We start from the raw sequence: 20,939 nt of genomic DNA, 5'->3' as shown, positions 1-20,939 counted from the left end.
GTTTACATCAATACGTCGATTTAAAATAATGGATTTATTGTTAAAAAATACTCTTAGTAAAATGTAAATATCATAATTTTATATTTTCTATTACATATTTTGTCTAAATCATTAAAAGTCATCCGGTATAGTTGGTTTATTTTATTTACAGTCGCGAGCAATACATTTGGGTGGTCAATGTCTTTACAAAATTTGGTTAGATTGTCACAAATTAAAACATTTTCCCTGCCTGATTATGCCCATGTCAACAAAATGTCAAAAAATGAGAAAAAATAACAATCAATGTCATACAATATGATGATAGATTATGATATTTACGACCGTTTTACAATGGAGCATTTTTCATTGGGTCAAAGAATGACATTGACGACCAAAATTTATTGCTCGCGACTGTACAATCTTGATTATTCACAGTAACACTAAACTTCCAAAACCCTAACCTAAAAATGAATCCATATTAGAGTAGTATATAAGAGAAAGTAGGCTCGATCCTGGTTCGTAGGGGAGTTTTTGAGAGTTACATATTACATATGAATTGGCAGCCTGGTTGTCACAGACTTTGTCAATCAGTAAACGTCCCTAGGAACCAGGATAGAGCCAACTCGACAATTTTATGAACACAAATACAACAATATTATTATTGTTGCTTGACAACCCCAATTACGTTTTTAATTACATACCTTTAATTCAGTAGCGTACTGACAATTTTCACCAAAATTTAATTTATTTTTATCTCTAAAACGGAAAGGATTGTATTAGAGATTTTTTTTTGAGTTCTACTCATCCTCACCTATTATCAGTCTTGCTGTATATCTAATAGGTACTGTTACGTTATAAATTACTCTCCCGAAACTGGGCAACCCTGTTACCGGTAACAAATCCGAACTGTTCAGGGGTATAGCGAACAGGTCGTGGGCTTCGAGTCGGTTTACAATGGGAACCACGAGTATCGTCGACTGAGGCTGCAAATGGTGAGAACTGCTCGGAGTATGGGAAATGACACACAAAAATTCGTGGAGTAAAGGTTTTATTCACAAGTTGGTGTCGTACAAGACAAGGAATATTTGAAAATGAAAACTAACTTAGCATAATTCTGACCTAGTACAACTTAACAAAATGTGACCTTCCCTGTTCTGACCTGGTCAAACTCAACAAAATAACCTGACTTTTCTTATTTTGACATGGAAAAACACAACAAAATATAACCTGATCTACTCAACAAAATGTACAAGACTTCCCTGTTCCGGCATGCACAATGCGGGCAAATCCTTGAAACTCCGGGTTCCTCACCGGGTCGCGCGATTTAGATGTTCCACCTCGTTGACGGTATTCGAACGTTTGCTCCAAATTGAACGATTTCATCGAGAAAATTAAGGGGGAGGAAAACCACCCTTTTTACGGAAGCTAGACAATTACACCGCCCTACGGTGTGGGGTAGGACTTCTGGCTCGTCCTCCTTTCCTTCAGCAAGCTTTTGATTTTTCTGATTAACAAGTGGAGTCGTTGAAATTTATCAATCGCGAAATTTGTTTACCCAGTGAAGAACCGTCACAAGACGTTGCGATCGCTCGCCGATAACCCAAAGCTGACGAGGTCACTCACAGGTGATAACGGTGAAGCCGTGCATAAAGTCTCGCCCTTGAAGCAAAATAAAATGATTTCAACCCGGACTATGTACAACACTACTGATTAGGACACGCAATTAAATTTTGAACGTTACAGTTTACGGTAAGACAATGGTGGCGAGTTTCTCCCCTCGCAAGGGCATCAATTTACGGTCATCAAATATTTAGTAAATATGAAAATTACGACAATGTGGAAAATATGAAATAATTGTGTGAAAGCCACGGCCTAGACAAAGAGAAAGTGCCACCACTGCTCCGGACTTGGCTGTAGTTTAAATCCGGGACCTTCCGGTGAGTCCGGAGACGACCTTGACTGGCAGGACCCGACGTGGACTTGATTCGCTGAGCGTTCAGTCCTGAGACCTGTCGTAGTGGAATCGCTAATCCGCTTGGCGATTTGGGCGGTGGTACCTGGACGCATCATCTCCAACGGCTCCTTTTTGGACTTGACTCTCCCCTAGAGCACTACCCACACTGCAAATCAGCCGTGAACTTTCCCTTCCCCCGTTTGTCGCTAGTTCCCAAATTTATACCTTTCGCCCCCTTTCTGCGCGGATTTTTCGGCGGAAGTCGGTGTACGTTTTTGTCGCGATGGGTTCTAGAACGTTCTAGTGAAATCGCGAAGATTTACAAGCGCGTGGCGATTTAAATCGTAACAGTACGTACTGATGCTTGATAATAATCTAACGTTACAAAAACTTAAATTAACATTTTGGAAAAATAATGAATATGTACGTATTTGGTATGGTGTTATATTTTAGGATAAACAGAAATATTTGGACTGACAGATTCCTTTGTACGTCAAATCTTTTTATTTTTATTTTTCGTATTATTTAGTTAATTGTTCATATACCAAACTAATGTCTATTATTATTGCTTTTAGGTATTTTCTTACATCCACTAATGTCACATTTATCCCCTCGTCCTAGCAAACCCTTCTTCCTACATTTAAATCGATTCCTCTTAATCTCTTCCGCTTTTCGTCTCATAAAACTTTCATGCTTCATATTGTATTCCGTCTAACCCAAGACTCTTCTGTTTCAGCTTCTTTGTTTTTGTATCTTTTCAAAGTTCGTTTTGTTTTTGCCATAATTTAATTAAATCCAATATTGTCTGTGTAGAAAATTACATTGTATTTTTATTTATTTTACTCAAAACAAACAAGATGTGAATCTCAAAGTTTTTAGCAACGTACAAATTCTGGATCCATTTGATTACATTTGAAACCACGAATCTTGAGAACAACGACCCGTTAAATACGTTTTTCTTCTAAGCGTGTGCTTAGTAAAAGCGGAATAATACTATTTGGAGACCTTTTATTTCGTATTTGAGCAGCCAAAGAATTGAATAAGGTTGATGCGTTCTTAAATTAATTTGCCCCCTTAATGCTGTTTCTTGACTTTGGCGAAACAAGCCGAAACTGTAAGTCGATTCGTTCATTTATCTCAACGTCTTTATCGTTTCGGCTGTTGCGCCATCAACTTTAAGTGTAACACGAAGATGTGGGGATGTTTGCGTTGCGAAAGCACCGCACTGATATAACTTTGTTACACAAATAAACGTTTACTTCTCCCATCTGCCTCCAAATGTACATTGTTTCTGAATTTCTCAATTAGCGGAAGCTGGTTTGTTCAAGGAATAAGCAAATACCGAGCCTGGACGCTGCTCGAGCGTGCATTTGCATCCTTAATCCGTGGGGCCACAGCCCCTTATAAATCTTTCGATTTTAACGAGCAGTCCCATGTACTTCGAGCGTCCGATATCACTGGAGGAGCACTCTCCATTCCCCCAAGTGCAGCTGTGGAAATATAAATTTTTCCGCCCCTCCAATTCGCAACAACTGAAACAAGAAATTTTCTTTATGAGCGAGATCGAACGTCGCCGGAAAACGTTCGAGTGTCTTTGATCTTTATTTCTAGTAGGTACTCGTTCTGAAGACATCCGATTTGCCCTTTGGGGTGACGGATTCGAGTTCACGCATCCGGATTTTGATAAAAAAATGCGTCGTAAAATGAACGTGTGGTCGGTAGGCGGAAGTAATGGCGCGCCCGAAGGAGGCTAATAAAGTGCCGTACAAAGCGATAAAGCACAAAAATCAATTATGATCATGTCGGGAGCCTCCACCGAACGGTTTCTCGGTTTTATTCGCTCTTCAGAGTGGTAACAAAACAATAGGGATGTTTAGCCGCAATCTTCGAACTTTACTTAACAAGTTTCGGGATCGCTTGTAAAACTCGGCTTTCTGGAAGTAACGATTCGGGGAACTGTGTCGGCAAGCGAGAAAAGGGTGCGCCCTTGCAAGTTTTTAACATTTAAATTTATTCATTTTTTTGCGATTTATTGTGTCGCATTGTGGCGTTGCGATATACTATATTTCTGCATTCGAGTCGACTGCATTCTTATTTATTTGTGAGTTGCACGCAGGATTGGGGTCGTTAGGTGGCGTGGTGCTGACGGCAGGATATAAATAGAAAATAATATACGAGGTGTTCGTAATTAGGGTTATTAGATTGGAAAATCATGTGGAAATGATTTGATATTTATGTATTAAATATTTTTCAACAAGAATATACATATAGTTCTCCCAGAGCTGCAGCGGTTTTATGGCAGGGTACCATTGTATAAACGTTAACAACACCGACAATAGGTTTAAACCGCAAGTACAACCCCTAATCGTAAATTCGTCCAAGTACTACCCTGTAAACTGACAGGTATAGAACGAAAATGGTGATTGACAGGGGTCTGTTTATGTCGCGTATCGGCATCTCAACAGGCGTAATAATTACTATTGCCCTGCCATAAAACCGCTGCAGCTCTGGGAGAACTATACTTACCTATAAAAAGACAAGGTTAAATGTTAGGTATTATCATGGAAGTTTTCATCAAAGGGAACACTATTTTATAACGATAGATCATCAGCATTAACGTTTTTCTTCCATGTTTACAATAATCATAATAATTTTTATTATCCACGGTACAACTTAAATGTTATACCGAGTAATCTAAAAGAAAACAAATCAAGAGTGCTACCTCATTGTTTTATTGGTTGCCCACCTCTCGAAAAATATATTAAAAATTAATTAATGCTTTATCTTCAATGGTAAAACCCATTTTACCACTTATTCTGATATAATTGTCGCTTACAATTACAGTCACCGTCTGTTAACTTTGCTGAAATCGAAAAGTTGTTTTCTAGGTTAACAAGAGCACATCTTTACATTACCCGTGGCATCGCGTTTGGTAATAAAGGTGGTAAATTACCCGTTCTTACGATTGTAAATGTTGCTCTTGTTTATTTTATTCATTTTCTTCATTATCAGACAATAATAATAAAATGCACAATTATAATTCCAACGGCTAAAATTCATGAGGTATGATTTATTATAAAGTAGCGTTTGAGACCACAAAATGTCTTGGGCCATACATTGAACGCTTATTTACATAGGATTCCGCTACGACATGACCGATAATTTACAACACTTGTTTTCTTTTTGATCACATTGTATACAACAACATCGGTTTGATGTTTAAAACATTGTTCAAGAAGAGGCTAGTAGGTCATAACTCATAATTAACAATATGCTACTAACAAACAATTATAAAGGTGGGAAGTTTAGAATCTCTTTTACTCTTTAGTACGAAATTTAGATAATTAGTTTTTAAATGTTGATAACTGAGTAAAATATGCATTTTTCGTAAAAGTTAGTTCCGGGTTTAGTCCGTTTAGTAATACTAAAATTATGTTTGAACTTTATCTATAGACGAGAAGTTATGGTCATATGGTCCAACTATGTAGTTTGTTTGTTCTTGTAAGTGCAGAGACACACTTTGCATAGGTATAGGGAAACAATCGCCATTTCATTACTCATTAGATTTAAATGTCTGAATAGCGGTCTGCAATGAGAACCTCGTGTAGCTATTTTGTTAGTCTTATATTCTTTGCTTGGCCTTTATAATCATGTAAGTAAGGATTCCAATTTTGAAAATTGATTATCAACATACATCAGCGTACGTTACTCCCATCCACAAAAGTGGTAATAGATTGGAGGCGAATGATTACAGGCCCATAAGCTTGACTTCCTTGATGGTCAAAATCATGGAATCCATAATAGTTGATAAGCTTGACAGTTTTACCTCAGAGTTTGCAATTATACCGAAGGAGCAATGTAGTTTCACGAAAGGAAAATCTGTTGAAACCAATTTGTTGTCTTGTTTGAACGATTGGTCTTCCCTTGTTGATTAGGGTAAGAGTGTTGATGTAGTTTACTTGGATTTTGCCAAGGCTTTCGATAAGTCCCAATAAACTTATTTATTGCCAAATTGAAGACGCAGGGTATTAGTGGACGACTCCTTGCGTGGATCGCACATTTTCTTTCCGACCGTAAATTTGCCGTTAAAGTTAATGGAGTACTTAGTGACTTCTTTGACGTTCTGAGTGGGGTTCCTCAAGGTTTTGTATTGGGTCCTAAGTTGTTCCTGTTATATACTGCTGATATTCCTGGTTTATTTCTTTCGCCTTGTGCGATGTTCGCTGACGACATTAAATTATACAACGATACGGATAATTCATTTACGTTGCAAGAGGGTTTGAACAAGGTCTTGTCTTGGAGTAAAAGTTGGGGTTTACCTTTAAACAAGAATAAGTGTGTGGTGCTTTATATTAGCAAAAACATACTGGTACTATTGGGGACAAAATACCGGGTGATCAAGAAGGACTGTTTAAGTTGGCAATACAATTAAGAAAATTTTTATTTATAACACTGTAACTGGATATGTTTTGTTGGTTTATTTGACAAATATCTGATATAGGTATAGCATTAACAACGACAAGCCACCAACAACCGGAAGTTACTCCTGTTATACGATTTAAAATACGATTCAGTGTTACCAACTTAAACAGTCCTTATTGATCACCCCGTACTTTGGTCGTCATTCTTCTGTCACTTCAAAACAAATTAATGTAAACCAAGCATTAACGTCAAGTCAATAGTGATGAGGATGACCACGACCTGCTAGATAATCAGAGTGTCTATAGCGGCCTGGGCGTAGACCGAAAAATCCTATTGTTCTCATGATTCTGACATTTGGGGTTGATTTCGGGGGTTGCTGTTAGCAACTAACTGTCATGCTATCAAATGTGTGACCATGTGACAACGTCATGTGCATCGTGACAATTTCATGCAGTCCATACTCCACACACATGTATCTGCATGATGCAAGCAATCATGCGTAGTTGTCCAGTGATAATGATACTTTACTTTAATTGTAATTACAGTTTGAATATTCTAAATTGGCAGAAGCAAGATGTTGGGCACTGGTTCGGTTGCGCGGAAGGGACAAAGTTTCGGCGACGCGTTTTTTGAAAATATCTTGGTCAGTGGCGAGTGCAAGTTCATAGAATAATAATTTGTCCAAAATTATATAATTACATTCAAAACTGTACAAAACTTAAAGTAGGTATACTTTCCAATAATTTCCACCAAGAATGGCACGGATTAATTAGGCAAATATAATTGTTTTGTTATGGACCCATCTTTATCTGAAATGACCCGCTTAGGAGATGATGTACCTACTGCGAATCCAAGATTGAGATTATAATTTTAATATTATTCCAGAAATAGGTTTACAACTAACGGAACTTGTTGCTGCATTTACCGCAATATCAGTTCTAATATGATAAAAAAGACAGTTCATAAACACTAACAGCAAAATACTAAAAACCAGAAACACCAAACAGAACTAGCATCAACTAAATTAATAAAAATGTTGTTATTAAAGTTACTTTTAAACTGTGAGAGTCTTGACATTGCACTTTGACAACTTCACTGAATTCATTACATTTGTTTGTGAGGTTATGATTATTTAGTGACATTCCCCCCTAAAGTAGCGCCGTGGAGATCACAGGCACTAAAGCTTCGCCCAGGCATGACCAACTTCATTAAACTATGTTATGGCCATTCCAATTCCATTAAAATGGGCTTCGTATGAAGTATGTCATGGATAGTGATGAAGTGGTGCCATCTGTTTGTTAGAGATCAAGGTAAAATTGCCGTCAAATTTGAAATTTTGTCAATCAAAAAACTCTGAAAATGCTCATTAAATGCATTATTTGTGGCAATTCTGAAAAACCTTTATTTCAATTTCCCAGCGACAGTGGAGTTAGAGCTAAATCGTTTGAGGTTCTTCGGGAAATTTGTGGTACTAGAAAAGAAATTCGTTAACATAGTTTAATGAAGTTGGTCATGTGATGGAGATGAATTGGCGATATCTAGTGAAATTTAGAATAACCACACATTTAAAAAGTTAAATATCAGGTTATGTTATATGCCATTTCATTGTCAAGAACTGTCAGTTTATACTTTTATGACACTATGGCAGGAACATGAAAAATTAGTTAGCGTCTTAGAACCTCGAATTCTGTAATTCTTGCATCGTTTTACTCCGAAATGATCAAGTTCCACGACGAAATTCCCATTCGGAGCGGTTTTGCTGTGATCTTTCATACTTGCTTGTGTAAAAACCTATTTAGAGGAAAGTTAGCGTCTTAAAACCTCGATTTATGTAATTCTTGCATCGTTTTACTCCGGAATGTTCAAGTTCCACGACGAAATTCCGATTCGGCGTTAGTTTGCTGTGATCCTTCACACTTGCGTGCGTAAAAACGCATTTAGAGGAAAGTTAGCCTCTTAGAACCTCGAATTCTGTAATGCTTGCATCGTTTTACTCCGAAATGATCAAGTTCCACGACGAAAACGTATAAACTGACAGTTTTTGACAATGAAATGGCATATAACATAACCTGATATTTAACTTTTTAAATGTGTGGTTATTCTAAATTTCACTAGATATCGCCACTTCATCTCCATCATCGACTTGTCATTTGGTTTACTTTTTTTCGACATTTGGGATGGCCATAACATAGTTTAATGAAGTTGGTCATGGCCCAGGCAGATGTATAGTGAAATATGTCAATGATCAAGACGGCGGTGGTAATGACAATTTCAAATTATTGACTTTTCTCTTGTCAAAAATACGGCACCTTCCACCATTCAAAAATTTAGAATCATCTACCTTGTTTCTGGGGGATTGTCCATGGGCCAAATTGCCTTGTGGAAACCTTTTCAATTTTTCCTCCTAGGAATATCTCCTTCAGTTGTCCATTTTTCGGTATTTAACATTTTGCAATGATGAGTTTGACAGTGACAGTGGTTGACAGTAGTAAAAAATAAGGTTAACCGTCCTGATGCTTGCTTTACAACTTGATGTCAGTCAACTGACTTTGACGACCAAAGTAATTTGTCCCCAATAGTACGTCCTATCACATTGACGGTGTACGTCTACTTGCCGAGTTGGAACACAATGATTTGGGTGTAGTTGTAAGTGGGAATTTGACGTGGGGTAATCACACCTCGAAGCAAGGAAGGCCAACTCGCGTATGTACATTCTGCACCAATGTTTCACCAAATATAAATTACCCTTGATCCAAGTTGTTCAAGATTTTTGTGAGACCCTGACAGATTACAGGTTCTGGAGGTTATGAGAGGGTTCAGCGTAGGTTCACGATATGGTGTTTTGGATACCGGCGACCAAGGTTGGTAGAACTGACTAATTTGTATTGTAGGTTGTCTCGTTCCCATTTAAAACAATAGTTTGAGTTTTTTCCCCCCGCAAAAGTTACTCGTGACGTCATAATGCACTAAACTTTTACTACAGAGCCTCTCGATCGCGCATTAAATGTTCCCTCACTAGAATAAAACCCAAAAAATCACCCAATAAATCCCGCGGAGCTTATAAACCTTCGGTTCTCTTCGAACACTCACAATTTCTGAGTTGATTTTACGTCACGACCACGAGTTACTTTCCCCCCGCCCCCCAATTTTCAACGAGTCAGTTCTACCAACCTTGAGGGTGACTTAGCTATAGCGATAAATTAAGAACAATGAATCTAATTTTCTTCTCTAAGAGGTGACCTGATTTACACTTTTAAAGTTCTAAAGCTAAGCGGTGATGTCACTTTTTTTTAACTAAGACGTAACGACAGGCTTCGAGGACATGGGCTAACTTTGACCACTGCACAATATGTAGCCGACTGTGCGCGTTGTTAACCAATGGAATATGCTTCCTATAGAACTTGTTGAGTCTGAAAGTGTAAATATATTTAAGAATCGCTTGGATGATCATTTCAGCTGGTAATATCAATTTTCTTTATCTTTGAGTAATATAGCTTTATAAGCTCTACTCATATTTGATAGTAATAATAATAACTGATTTACTTAAAAAAATGTATGTATAACGTAAGTATAAAAATCTTCAATTAGCCATTTCAGCTGTATGGGGGCAGATACCAGTGTCATTCTGGGTGATATGATTGATTTAGGAGACATGTTTTTTCTCTTTCCTGGGCCTTTCTCTTGCTAAGTTTCAGTCATGTTTTATTTCATTAATGTGTGGAGGACATGGAAATGGCACAGATATATTTTCATTCCTACAGGTTTTGAAGCGTTTTATAAACACAGACCGGTTGTTCCGTACTTGAATAATTTTGCGTTTGTATTTGGTCGGCATATGAAATACGTATTCAAAAATAAAATTCCGTTAAAATTGTTTTACTTTCTTTGTGGATGACATTCCATTTTACTTACGTAACATTTGTTAGACTGACCACTTAAACACAAGAATTACAAGGAAACATGAATAAAATTACCTCAATCATTTAAATTTCCACATTCTTTGTTTATTTACTGCAAAGAAATGACTTGCGTGGCCATCCGTTATTGATGTTGATTCGTATTGACTAGTTCATTTCTTTTCATTTTAATTGTCATCATAATAATCTTAATTGTTTAGGACAATACAGTAAGATAACAAAACATTAAAAGCAGAAGCGTAGGTACCTACTCCTCGTCTGAATAGAAAACATTATTTATTACCTAGCATTGTTCGGACCTATTTTGAAATCTTCTTGGAGGCAGTTCTTTAGTCGATTGCCAACTTATTATAAATTTAGATTGTTAAGGTTTTGCTGTGATTTTTTTTTTCGATGGTGAGCTATTACTAATTCATGTCTGGTACTGGTGGAAATGCAAGTTTCTTTCATACGTGAGCTTATTTTCGTGGGTGTTCCTCAGGTTCGCAAGTATGAATACAGAAAGAATGGTGAGTACACCTACGTATTTAAAAAAATATCTACGGGATATCCTCGAAAACACACCACAAAAAATGTTACCAACTGCTTTCTGTTTCAGAAAATCTCTTTTCGTGTATGACTATATGTACTCCCTACAGATGTATCCTATACACAGCTTGTATGTAGCTTTTCTTACATGTACATGACTATAATAAAACAAATAAATGTTAGGGGGTGATGTTCCCCGGCAGTATTCTATTATAGATATAGATGTAGGAACAATTGCTCGAACAAAAAATGCAATTGTGTGAAAAAACGGTTAAGTGCAATTTCAACTGCTATGATCTATGAATCATCAAGTTGTAGGAATTTTGTAATCGATAATTTACAATTTTATAATAGTCATATGAGTGGGATATAGACATTATTAACGCACGTATTCTGAAGAGACAGCCATTTTCAGTACCTATTTGTTGTGGTAAAAAAAATCCATAAAATACAGTTTTTCTTTCTCGATATGTAAATCTGACCAATCGACGCCCTTTTAATTTTTGACATCTACTCGACGCATCTACCAAATTTCTGTTCAAAACATGGAAGCAAGGGTTAGAAAGGTTACAAAACAGTTGCAATTGAGAAATTATTCTAACCTAAACCTTAACAATATCAGATGTCAGACTTAAAATTTGTTGACATCAACATTAGCGAAATGATCACATAAAACATCATTTCACACTTTTTAAAACTTGCAATCGAAAGCGTAGTTAAACATTCCACTCATATTTCCCATTTCCCTTAAATGAGAATTAGGTGCTGCGTTTTGTTAATTTACTGAATATGTTACTTATAAGACCTAAATAATGTAAATAGAAAATGCTGTTCAGACTTTTTTAATGGTGTATTGTGGTGGCAGCGTAGGATGTTTGTAAGCAACCATATGCATTATGCAACTACTTAAAAAAATGGTAGGAGATATTTTGAGGTTATTTTGTGCTTATTCACAATGTACATAAGCTTGACATAAGGCTTAAGAAATTCATGATACATGCAGTGTATGTACTATTAAGTTTTACGTAACTTATGAGAAGTGACATCAGTACCTAAACATTATTGTTGTGTACAAAAAAGCATGGAGAATCATATTCGAGTTATATGGATATGGATACATATGTAAATTATTTTCCAATTGCCCAAATTTACAAATTATTCTTAGGTATCTCTTATGTACCGAGCAATCATTTAAAAAATAAATCTAGTTTGGTTTGGAGCCTATGCTATAGCATGAGTTGCCATAGGTAACACGCCCACTCGATTTATTTTTTAATTGATCGCACCGTATTTCTTATGTCTATTTCAATAGTCGAAATGATACAAGATTATTAAAACTAAACTTTGATTTCTCATCTAAAGTTGATTTAAGTTGGCTACTTCGTTTCAAATTCAAACGACACTGTCTGCAAAGTTTCGATACAATTGTGAGAAATTGAGTTCAGGATCAAAGAACGATTCGATTAACTTTTTCCTTGACAATCTGTTAATTATTAATATAACCCTTAAAATGTTGACTGAGTCACAGATTATGTTTTTACTTAAAACCATAAAACATTATGCTTGACTTGAATCATACTTTGTGATAGATAGTATTTACATAAATATTGCATAAATGGGTTAAAACACAGAGTTTTGTTTTTCATAGGTAACTTTGATGGCTTTTTTTTATAAAATGGTACTAAACTAATGACTTTAGATACAAGGAACAATTGCGCCCTAACAAAGCTTGTAAAGTTTTTCATTTTTGTTACAACAAAATATGTAAATTTCTTTTTAGCTTTTTATCTAGCTCATCAGGCATTGTAATTTTTTATAAATTATGTATAAAGATAAATGTGCTTACTAATTCATTAACGCCCAGGCCAAACCTCTGGACTTAGAAATTTGAAATTCGAGGAGTAGGTACATTTCTTCTATGACCTAATCATCCCCTAAAAAGTGATTTTTTTTTTAAATTTAATCTCAAGGGGGTGCACAGAGGTAAAACATATTTTCACAAATTCTTTTACTTACTGAAAGAACTTCAAATATATTGTCCCAAATTCCACACAGTTATTGACAAACAGGCACTGGTTGGTTAGTATTGTAGGTAAACGTTATTCATGTAAATTCGCAATTTTTATTATTAACATTACACGTATTTTATTTTATTTGGCTCAATACGAAACCAATATGTACATAATTATGTTGATATTGTGTTCTAAAATGTTTCAACGTTCCATCATTTACAATCAGTGTTCACTGAATCCGTAACCTTACAAAATTGTTTCCTAACGGAGACAATTATCAGATGCAGTTTTTATATCTTATTTTCTAACATGTCTCCACTAGATTTCTAAACACAAAAGAGCAGACAGTTACATATGCAAAATGTGCAAAAAATAAAAATTTACTTAGTTTAAGAAAAAAATTATTTTATTTAGATTTAAATATTTCTGATTTCATTGTAGTCCAGAAGGTAGAGTCCTGATGGAAAAAATTCGAAGCAAAAAATTTTTGGGATGTTTTTGATGATATATCGAATATTATTTATAATAAGATGTACTGGTACATATACAAGTGTCCCGAAAATGGCGCACTTCCGATGCACTACGGTGTAGAAGAGATTACCATAAACGTAAGAAAAATGTAAAAAAAATTCTACTGGACTTATTTGCTGATTTGGCGGTCTTTGAAAGTGGCACTTAACAGGTCAATTATTTCGAAATAAATGTATTAAATTGTCATGAAAACTACCTCTAATCGTATGTTTTATCACAAAGTACAAGATCACTAACTACCAATATCCGATCCTGCAGGCATAATAGAGAATTTAGAAGTTTAGGAAACCGTAAAAATTATATTAAATCCACTAAGGCAACACTGCAAGGTAATGATGTACGAGTATATCTTTGTTTACATTGTACTATCATTTTTGCAATAATTGATTTTTTTTGTCTCAAATTTTTTTTCCATATTTTTTTCATGTACATTTAAACATCCTCGATCAGGTAGTAAGTAGTGAGTGCGCCATTTGCGGGACACATATAACTTTTTGTTTTAAACAGATTTAAAAAATTCTGTTGCCATTAAAATGTTTTGACTTGCTTCCCCTTTGCACCGCCACTGGATGAAATAGAAAAGTGTAAATGATGCCAAATATGACCATTTAAAAGTACCTTTAGAAATGTACTCACATAATGCATATTACAGATCCTTAGTTTAAATTAAAGATAAAATCAACTGCAATAAAATCTCACAAAAATTTGATTTTAATTCCTAATTTACGCTATCATCGTATACAGGATGTCAGCGACATCACTAATAGGTGTCAAAACAAAACTCAACACACTTATTTATTAGCAGACGCTATAATATGCAATATTGCATTGTGTGTTTTACTAGCATTAGTTTTATTTTTTTATTTATTTATAAAATCAATCAATATATTGATATTTTCATTTAAAATTTCCTGACAGTTTTTTTTATGGTTAATGTATCATTCATTTGTTTAACAACAACAAATATCTACAACATATTTTTTAGGTTTCATTCAACTGACGAGGTAGCTGAAATACCGACGGTTTTGTAATTTTCCGCTCATCCATTGTTTTTGTAATGAAGAAATTAATGCTTTTCGTTACTAATGTTTTGTAAAGAGAGAATATAAATTCAGTTTATGATTTTATTTGCCCAACAATCATCCAAAGTGTTGACATTTTTTAATCAAATTTTGTGTCTACAATGTTTACAATTCGTGAATTGTCATTTTTATACTTAGTTAATGTTGCGGTTAGAAATTTTTTTCATATTTCAGAATCCAACATAATTTTATTTTTTATTTTTATTTGATCCGATTCACTTATTGGCTTATAAAATTAAGCTTTGACTTTACTTTTTTTTAATAAGTATATACAGGGTTATTATAAATGACTGTAGTCCAAGTAGACGTAAAAACCGAATGTAAAATTTATGTTGCCGCTCCATATAAAAAACATCAAAATGATGTGAATAAGTGAGTACACACCGGTCACACACAGGAGTTAAACTGAGTGCAAAACAACTCAATACTTTTTCGATTCAGTCGTTAATTTAAAAAAAAATAAATAAAATTCTCATCGCCGCACTTTACACCTAAAAAATGACAGTGACAGCGACAAAAATTGACATTCACATGAAAATTTGATAACATGGGCATGGCCTGCTTCGACTACAATCATTTATAATAACCTTGAATGATTAACGTTATGGATTGTGATAGGGTCAAAGTAATTTTTCTTGGTCTCAAAACGAAATCTACAGAATTCATTTTTTCCATTTTGTGTTACGCAAGTCTGTAATGAGATCTACTGATATTTTAGAAAGTCATTAGCAATTTTCAATTTTCATAACAAACGTCTTCGTTTGTTTTACGTTATTTTACCAGAACGACATCTGTAAAATAGAGTTTTACGTTTATATCGATATCTTATAAATTAAGAGATAATTAAAATATTCACCCACCAAGAAAATCTGTGTATAATTTATAATTCTTAAATTTCAGGCAAAAATCAACCGACCACTGATCTTTCGATTTTCCCGGCGCATCCACCATTCTTACAATAAGAGAGTTTACATCTTGAGTTAAAATAAAGAATTGCTGTTTCGTTTTGCTTTGATAAAATCTATAAAATGTTTGCATTTTTGATTTATGTTTCTCGACGTAAATCAGTTGAATGCAAGTAAAGTGCAAGTTATCAACAATCGACATACAGAGTGTCCCAAAAATGGCGTACTAACGGTGCTGTAGAAGAGATTACCGTAAACGTCAGAAAAATGTTAGAAAAATTCTATTGGACTTATTTGCTCATTTGGTGGTCTTTGAAAGTGGCACTTAACAGGTCAATTATTTTGAAATATGTGTATGAAATTGTCATGGCAGCTACCTCTCATCGTACATATCATCACAAAGTAGAAGATCACTCACTACCAATATCTAATTTTGCATAATAGAGAATTTAGAAGCTTTGGAAATCGAAAAAATTATTTTAAATCCACTATGGTAACATTTCAAGGTAATGATGTACGAATATATCTTTGTTTACATTGTATTACCGTTAATAATAATAATAAAAATAATTGTTTTTTTTTGTCGGAAACATTTTTTCCATATTTTTTTCATGTACAGTTGCGGCCGTTGAAAACTCAGACACTTTGACAACGCCAAACTTTTAGCTTTGTAAATGGTATTGAAAGTGACGTTTCTCAAAATGTCACTCAAACATTATCCACATTAATTTCTCTCGCAATGGCTCTTATACTCACACCGTCCCTCAGTCAAACACATTTTTGCAAATCAGATAATTGCGGCATTTCAAAAGTTACGCGCGATTCTGACCTAATATGTCAAATACTGACACTGACTTTATAATCCTTGATGAAAATCCTGTTTACGCTAATCAAATTTCGGAATTTATACAGAGTATTTAAATTTTTCCTGTCTGAGATTTCAACGGCCGCAACTGTACATTTAAACATCTTCGATAAGGTAGTAAGCAGTTTGTAGGCCATTTTTGGGACAGCCTGTATGTACTTACTATTCGGTTTACTTCTAAAGTGATTTATTTATTTCACTTTAGTTTAATCAAAAATTGCTACTTGTCGTGATATAAATTTCATTATTAGTAGATTCCCGTCTGAACGAAGTCTGGACTGTTGTTGCACCATCCTGCCGAAAAACGTTTTAATGCTAATATTTTATTGTTGCTAATTTATTGTTTCTTTTTGCAGGTACGGACGGCGGCACGCTGCTAGGTGCCATAGCAGGTCTGGGGGCCCTCCTGCTCGTATTCCTACTATACATAAAAAACAAAAGATGGTGGTGGAGCTCCGTCGGAGGCATGGGGTGCTGCGACGAAGCATGCCCTCCCGTCTCTTCGCGACCCGTTCCATCACCTCCAGTGCCTGCAACTTCGTTTACTCCAGCGCCGCTGAAACACAAATTAGGTATGTATTACCTTGTCTGTTTTTCTTTTATTACGAATTTACCGACAGCGGATTGTATAATTTTCACTGTTCGATATACGAGTAAATCTATATAACTGTCCCAGAACTGACTAACACAAATTAGCAAATTAGTAACTGCAAATTAATCTCGGCAGCTGTAATTAGTTCGTGACTAAAACATGTTTATCAACAGATGATGTAGGGTTTAATGGAGGAACAACGTACACCGCTCCGGAGTCTAAGGTAAATTAAATTGATTTTAAATTGACGACGGTAAAGACTGGTCGGATCAAATGTCGGTTTCCGATGTCGCACGCACTTTTCTAAATTTGCGAAACATGAGCCTCGCTGACTTTGCCATTCGCACATATTTTTGTTTGCTCCGGGGAATAAATCAGAATCGATAAATCTATGCTGTCTTAGTTCTGCGAGTTGTTTTTGAAAGCGAAAACTTCATTCAATGGAACATGGGAAAATGTTTATATTAAAACGAGAAGAGCGATACAAGAGCTGAGGAGCGACTCATGTCTGATGTTTTCCTCTTTAGGCAACATGCCATTGCAGATGAAATTTTGTTTGGAAGTCGGATTTTATTGAGTGGAAAATTGCTTCACCCCGTTTCAGATTTGTGGGGCTGTTAAAATTATTCAGCAAATTGGCACGTCGAAATGCTGCGGTTTAATGATTTGGGTTGTGATAAATAACAATAAAATTGATTTCTTATAAAAGGCGTCTGTTTTAAAGGTGTCTATACGACAATGTTAACTTCTTGTCCTTGAGAAAGCATTTTTTTTTTAATGTTGCCTCGAAAGTTTGTTTTCAAAAATTGAGACAAAAGCATAAATAACAGTTTTGAACTTGATTTACGAGTAAATCTCCATATTATTAGATGAGATTAAACAATGAGGTTGGAATATGAGGAAGTTGTATAATTAGTTCGGGAATTTTGAATGAAGTTGTAAAACACAGTTTATTTCATCAAAGAGATATTCTACATTTGAATGAAATCTAATTATATGTTTTCAACAAAACGGTGCACTTGAATAGCATTTAACCCTTAAAAGCTTAAAGTATGTCATGCGTTTGATAAAGAAATTTCTCTAATAAAAAAATCTTTAGTAGTAGGACAACAATTCTTGTTTTTCCTATTTCACACGACTCCTTTTATACCTGAAAAATCTAATAATTTGTCAACGATCACAATGTTTATTTAAGCACACACTCGGTATACTACTGGTTTCGGGGCTGTACACTCATCTACACAAAGCACCGTCCGGGCCATGTTTACAGAGGAGCAAACGGCATTTCTCTCATATGTGTCTTCCTTTCTACGCAGTAACAATTTTATTTCGTCAAGCTAGAAATCAAATTTGCCTACGCTGCTTCCGTCTCAATTTGCATCCGTCCCCCTCATTTAGCCACCCTGACTACAAAACCCCGTCTCATATCGCGACGAAAGATGTCGCCGATTAATTGCTGAAACCGTTTCATCCCCGTCCGTCGCTGTTTAAGCATTCAACAGTAACAAAGCGAATTAGACGAAGGTGTGACACGCCACCCTCCCCAAATTTAATTTATTCGAATCCCGTTAGGAGGACAGTAAAAATAGGAAAGCAAAAATGACGAAGCTCATTTGCATCCACACGACAAACGTCTATCGCTCTAACAAATTCGCTAATCAATTCGCTTTTAATCTGGGTAAAAATGAGATCGGGCTTACGTCCGTGCACCGAGGGAATCTTTTATAAAAATATCATCACGCGACGGTTTTATGAGAATTAGATACAGGAAAGATGCGATTGCCTCGAAGTTCTCGTTTTAGACGGACGGGAGTCGAGAGTTGGCAATTAGAGAAAAAAATATTAAATTACTCCCATGGGTTTCTGTATTATTTGAACTGGAAGTTGCGAAATTTTATTCGCCACAATTTCATGATGAAGCACTTCCATGAAATTAACGATGTATCGATTCGGAAAAGAAGCGAAACTGAAGGAAAAAAAATAATTGATTTCCAGTGACGTCAAACGTTTTCAATATTATCGACTACAGAATTCTAATGTATTATTTAGATAGCGATGAAAATACATCACGGTACGTTGGCAACATTGTTTCAGAGCTAAGGACACGTTGTGTAATTATCCTTTCCTAACATAAAATAACTATTTAAACATTAAGGGAGGTAACTGATATTTACCAGTCTAGGACGTGTTTGCGCCCGAGCGATAGCGAGTCCGAGATTGCTTAATATTTATTTGCCGAATTGTTTATTAACATTTTTCCACTCTCAAAGTCATTTTGAATTGCATAGTTTCTTTTTGATTAATTAATTTTAAATATTTGAATAAAATATTAGAGTCTGTGGCCGGTTACTAAGGTTTTCATCACACAAAACGTGATTATTAAAAGCGTCGTGTCAAAAGTTTGTAAAATGAATTTGAACAAAAGTAAAAGAAAAATGGAAGTTGCTGAGGCTGCAAACGTTGCATGTTCCTTCCTCCTGCGGAAGAAATCGAAGGAACCTTACCAGATGACATTTGTGTTTTATTTGGTTTAATTTTTGTCAGTTACTTCCCCTAGGGTTACTTACATCCCGTCGTTAATAGTAACCAACGCTAGGTCAAAAAAGTTGTACCTACATCCATCAAATCAATGTCATAACAACGTACTTAATTACTATGTAGAGAGTTGAAAAAATCCTTTATTATTGTTAAAGACGCTGTGATTATGATTGATAACGAGTCAATTAAGTGTGCTTCATTGTCATTAGTTAGTAATGAGTGAGCAATTTGTCTTCTTTAATACGAGCTCAATAGACAAATCGCTTTCTCTAATTCGAAATTAATAGCGGAGAATAGTGTAACGGGTGTTTTTTTTTTTTAATTTGGCGTCGAAGTAGGCGTTGAAGTGTCGATTGTGAACGCACTATACAGGTTACGGATCACGGATCAGCTGTTTAAATCTTACGCTTTTACACGAGTGGTGCGATCTCAATCGACTCTCCAACGCCTACTTCGACGCCAAATTTAAAGACACCCTTTACTGACAGCGGTACATATAGTTGACTCAAGTTGCAAAAACCATTTGTCATTTGCAACAGCATTTTTTTCATATTTTTGAACCAAATAAAGGCACAAAGGAACCAGAAAATCATAGTTTGGGTTGAATATTTTCCATATAAGTACAGTTTAAAAGTAATTTCAAATGATTAATGTCATAAAAGTGCTGTTGCAAATGCAAAGTGGTTTTTTGCAACTTGAGGCAACTTTAGTTATTTTACTTTAAAAGCCAAAATCTGAAACTGACACTTTTTTTTTGTATGCTGTATCAGAATTGTTATTCTAATGATATGAATGCAAAGTTGAGATTGAAATTAAAAAGGAGCTAACAAAAGCAAGTCACAGCTAGTGTTGAAAGTGGCCACCAACATTTGTTAATTCAATTTAGTACATTGTAACAATTGTCAATTCGATTGATGACATTTATTGACTGAACTAATAGTTCGGCACTTCGAAAAAAATAGTAGAGCGGTACAGGAAAATTTACATGTGCAAAAAATCCAAAGGTAAGATGTAAATCATTTTATTCCACACTGTATTACATAAATAGTAAGTCATATCTCATGAATTTTAGACGTTGGAATCATAATTGTGCATTTTATTATTATTATTATCTGATAATGGAGAAAAATTTATAAAATAAACAGGAGCAACATTATGCATTCATAGAAATGGGTAATTTACCAGCTTTATTGCAAAACGCGACGCCACTGAAACGTGAAAAATCAACGATGTGCTGTTGTTAACCTAGAAAATAACTTTTTGATTTCGGCAAAGTTTACGGACGTTTACTGTAATTGTAAGCAACAATTATCCCAAAATAAGTGGTAAAATGGGTTTTACAATTAAAAAGAAAGCATTTTCATTAGGACGTTATTTTCGAAACGGAGTGAATAGGCAACCAATAAAACAACAGTGCGTAGTAAATATAATTATCGGTACGATTCAAAGTCAGACAAACGTTTCGATTAAACAAAAGATGATCACCTGTATACGAGTATACCCCATTATTAATATATTTCGAAAATTCATCTCTTCGCTAAAATTCCTTCGTGCAAAGTCCCAACGTTTCTTCTTCTTACTGCTTTATGTTAACATCTCTATTTATATTAAAAA

The 20,939-nt window shown here is 35.1% G+C and overlaps 1 protein-coding gene across 2 annotated transcripts in view; it reads left to right on the top strand.

The window, feature by feature from the left end:
- Syt14 (Synaptotagmin 14) overlaps positions 1–20,939 on the top strand; it is a 102,481-nt gene that overhangs the window by 38,227 nt on the left and 43,315 nt on the right. For both annotated transcript variants that reach the window (XM_069039644.1, XM_069039643.1), the window contains exon 2: positions 16,552–16,767. In XM_069039644.1, coding sequence (XP_068895745.1) covers positions 16,552–16,767 — 216 coding nt within the window. The remainder of the gene's footprint in view (positions 1–16,551; positions 16,768–20,939) is intronic.

This window comes from Tenebrio molitor, chromosome 2, assembly GCF_963966145.1.
Source record: "Tenebrio molitor chromosome 2, icTenMoli1.1, whole genome shotgun sequence".
Lineage (NCBI taxonomy): Eukaryota > Metazoa > Arthropoda > Insecta > Coleoptera > Tenebrionidae > Tenebrio > Tenebrio molitor.
Note: the sequence above shows the minus strand (reverse complement) of the source record. Positions and strands in the feature narration are given on the sequence as shown.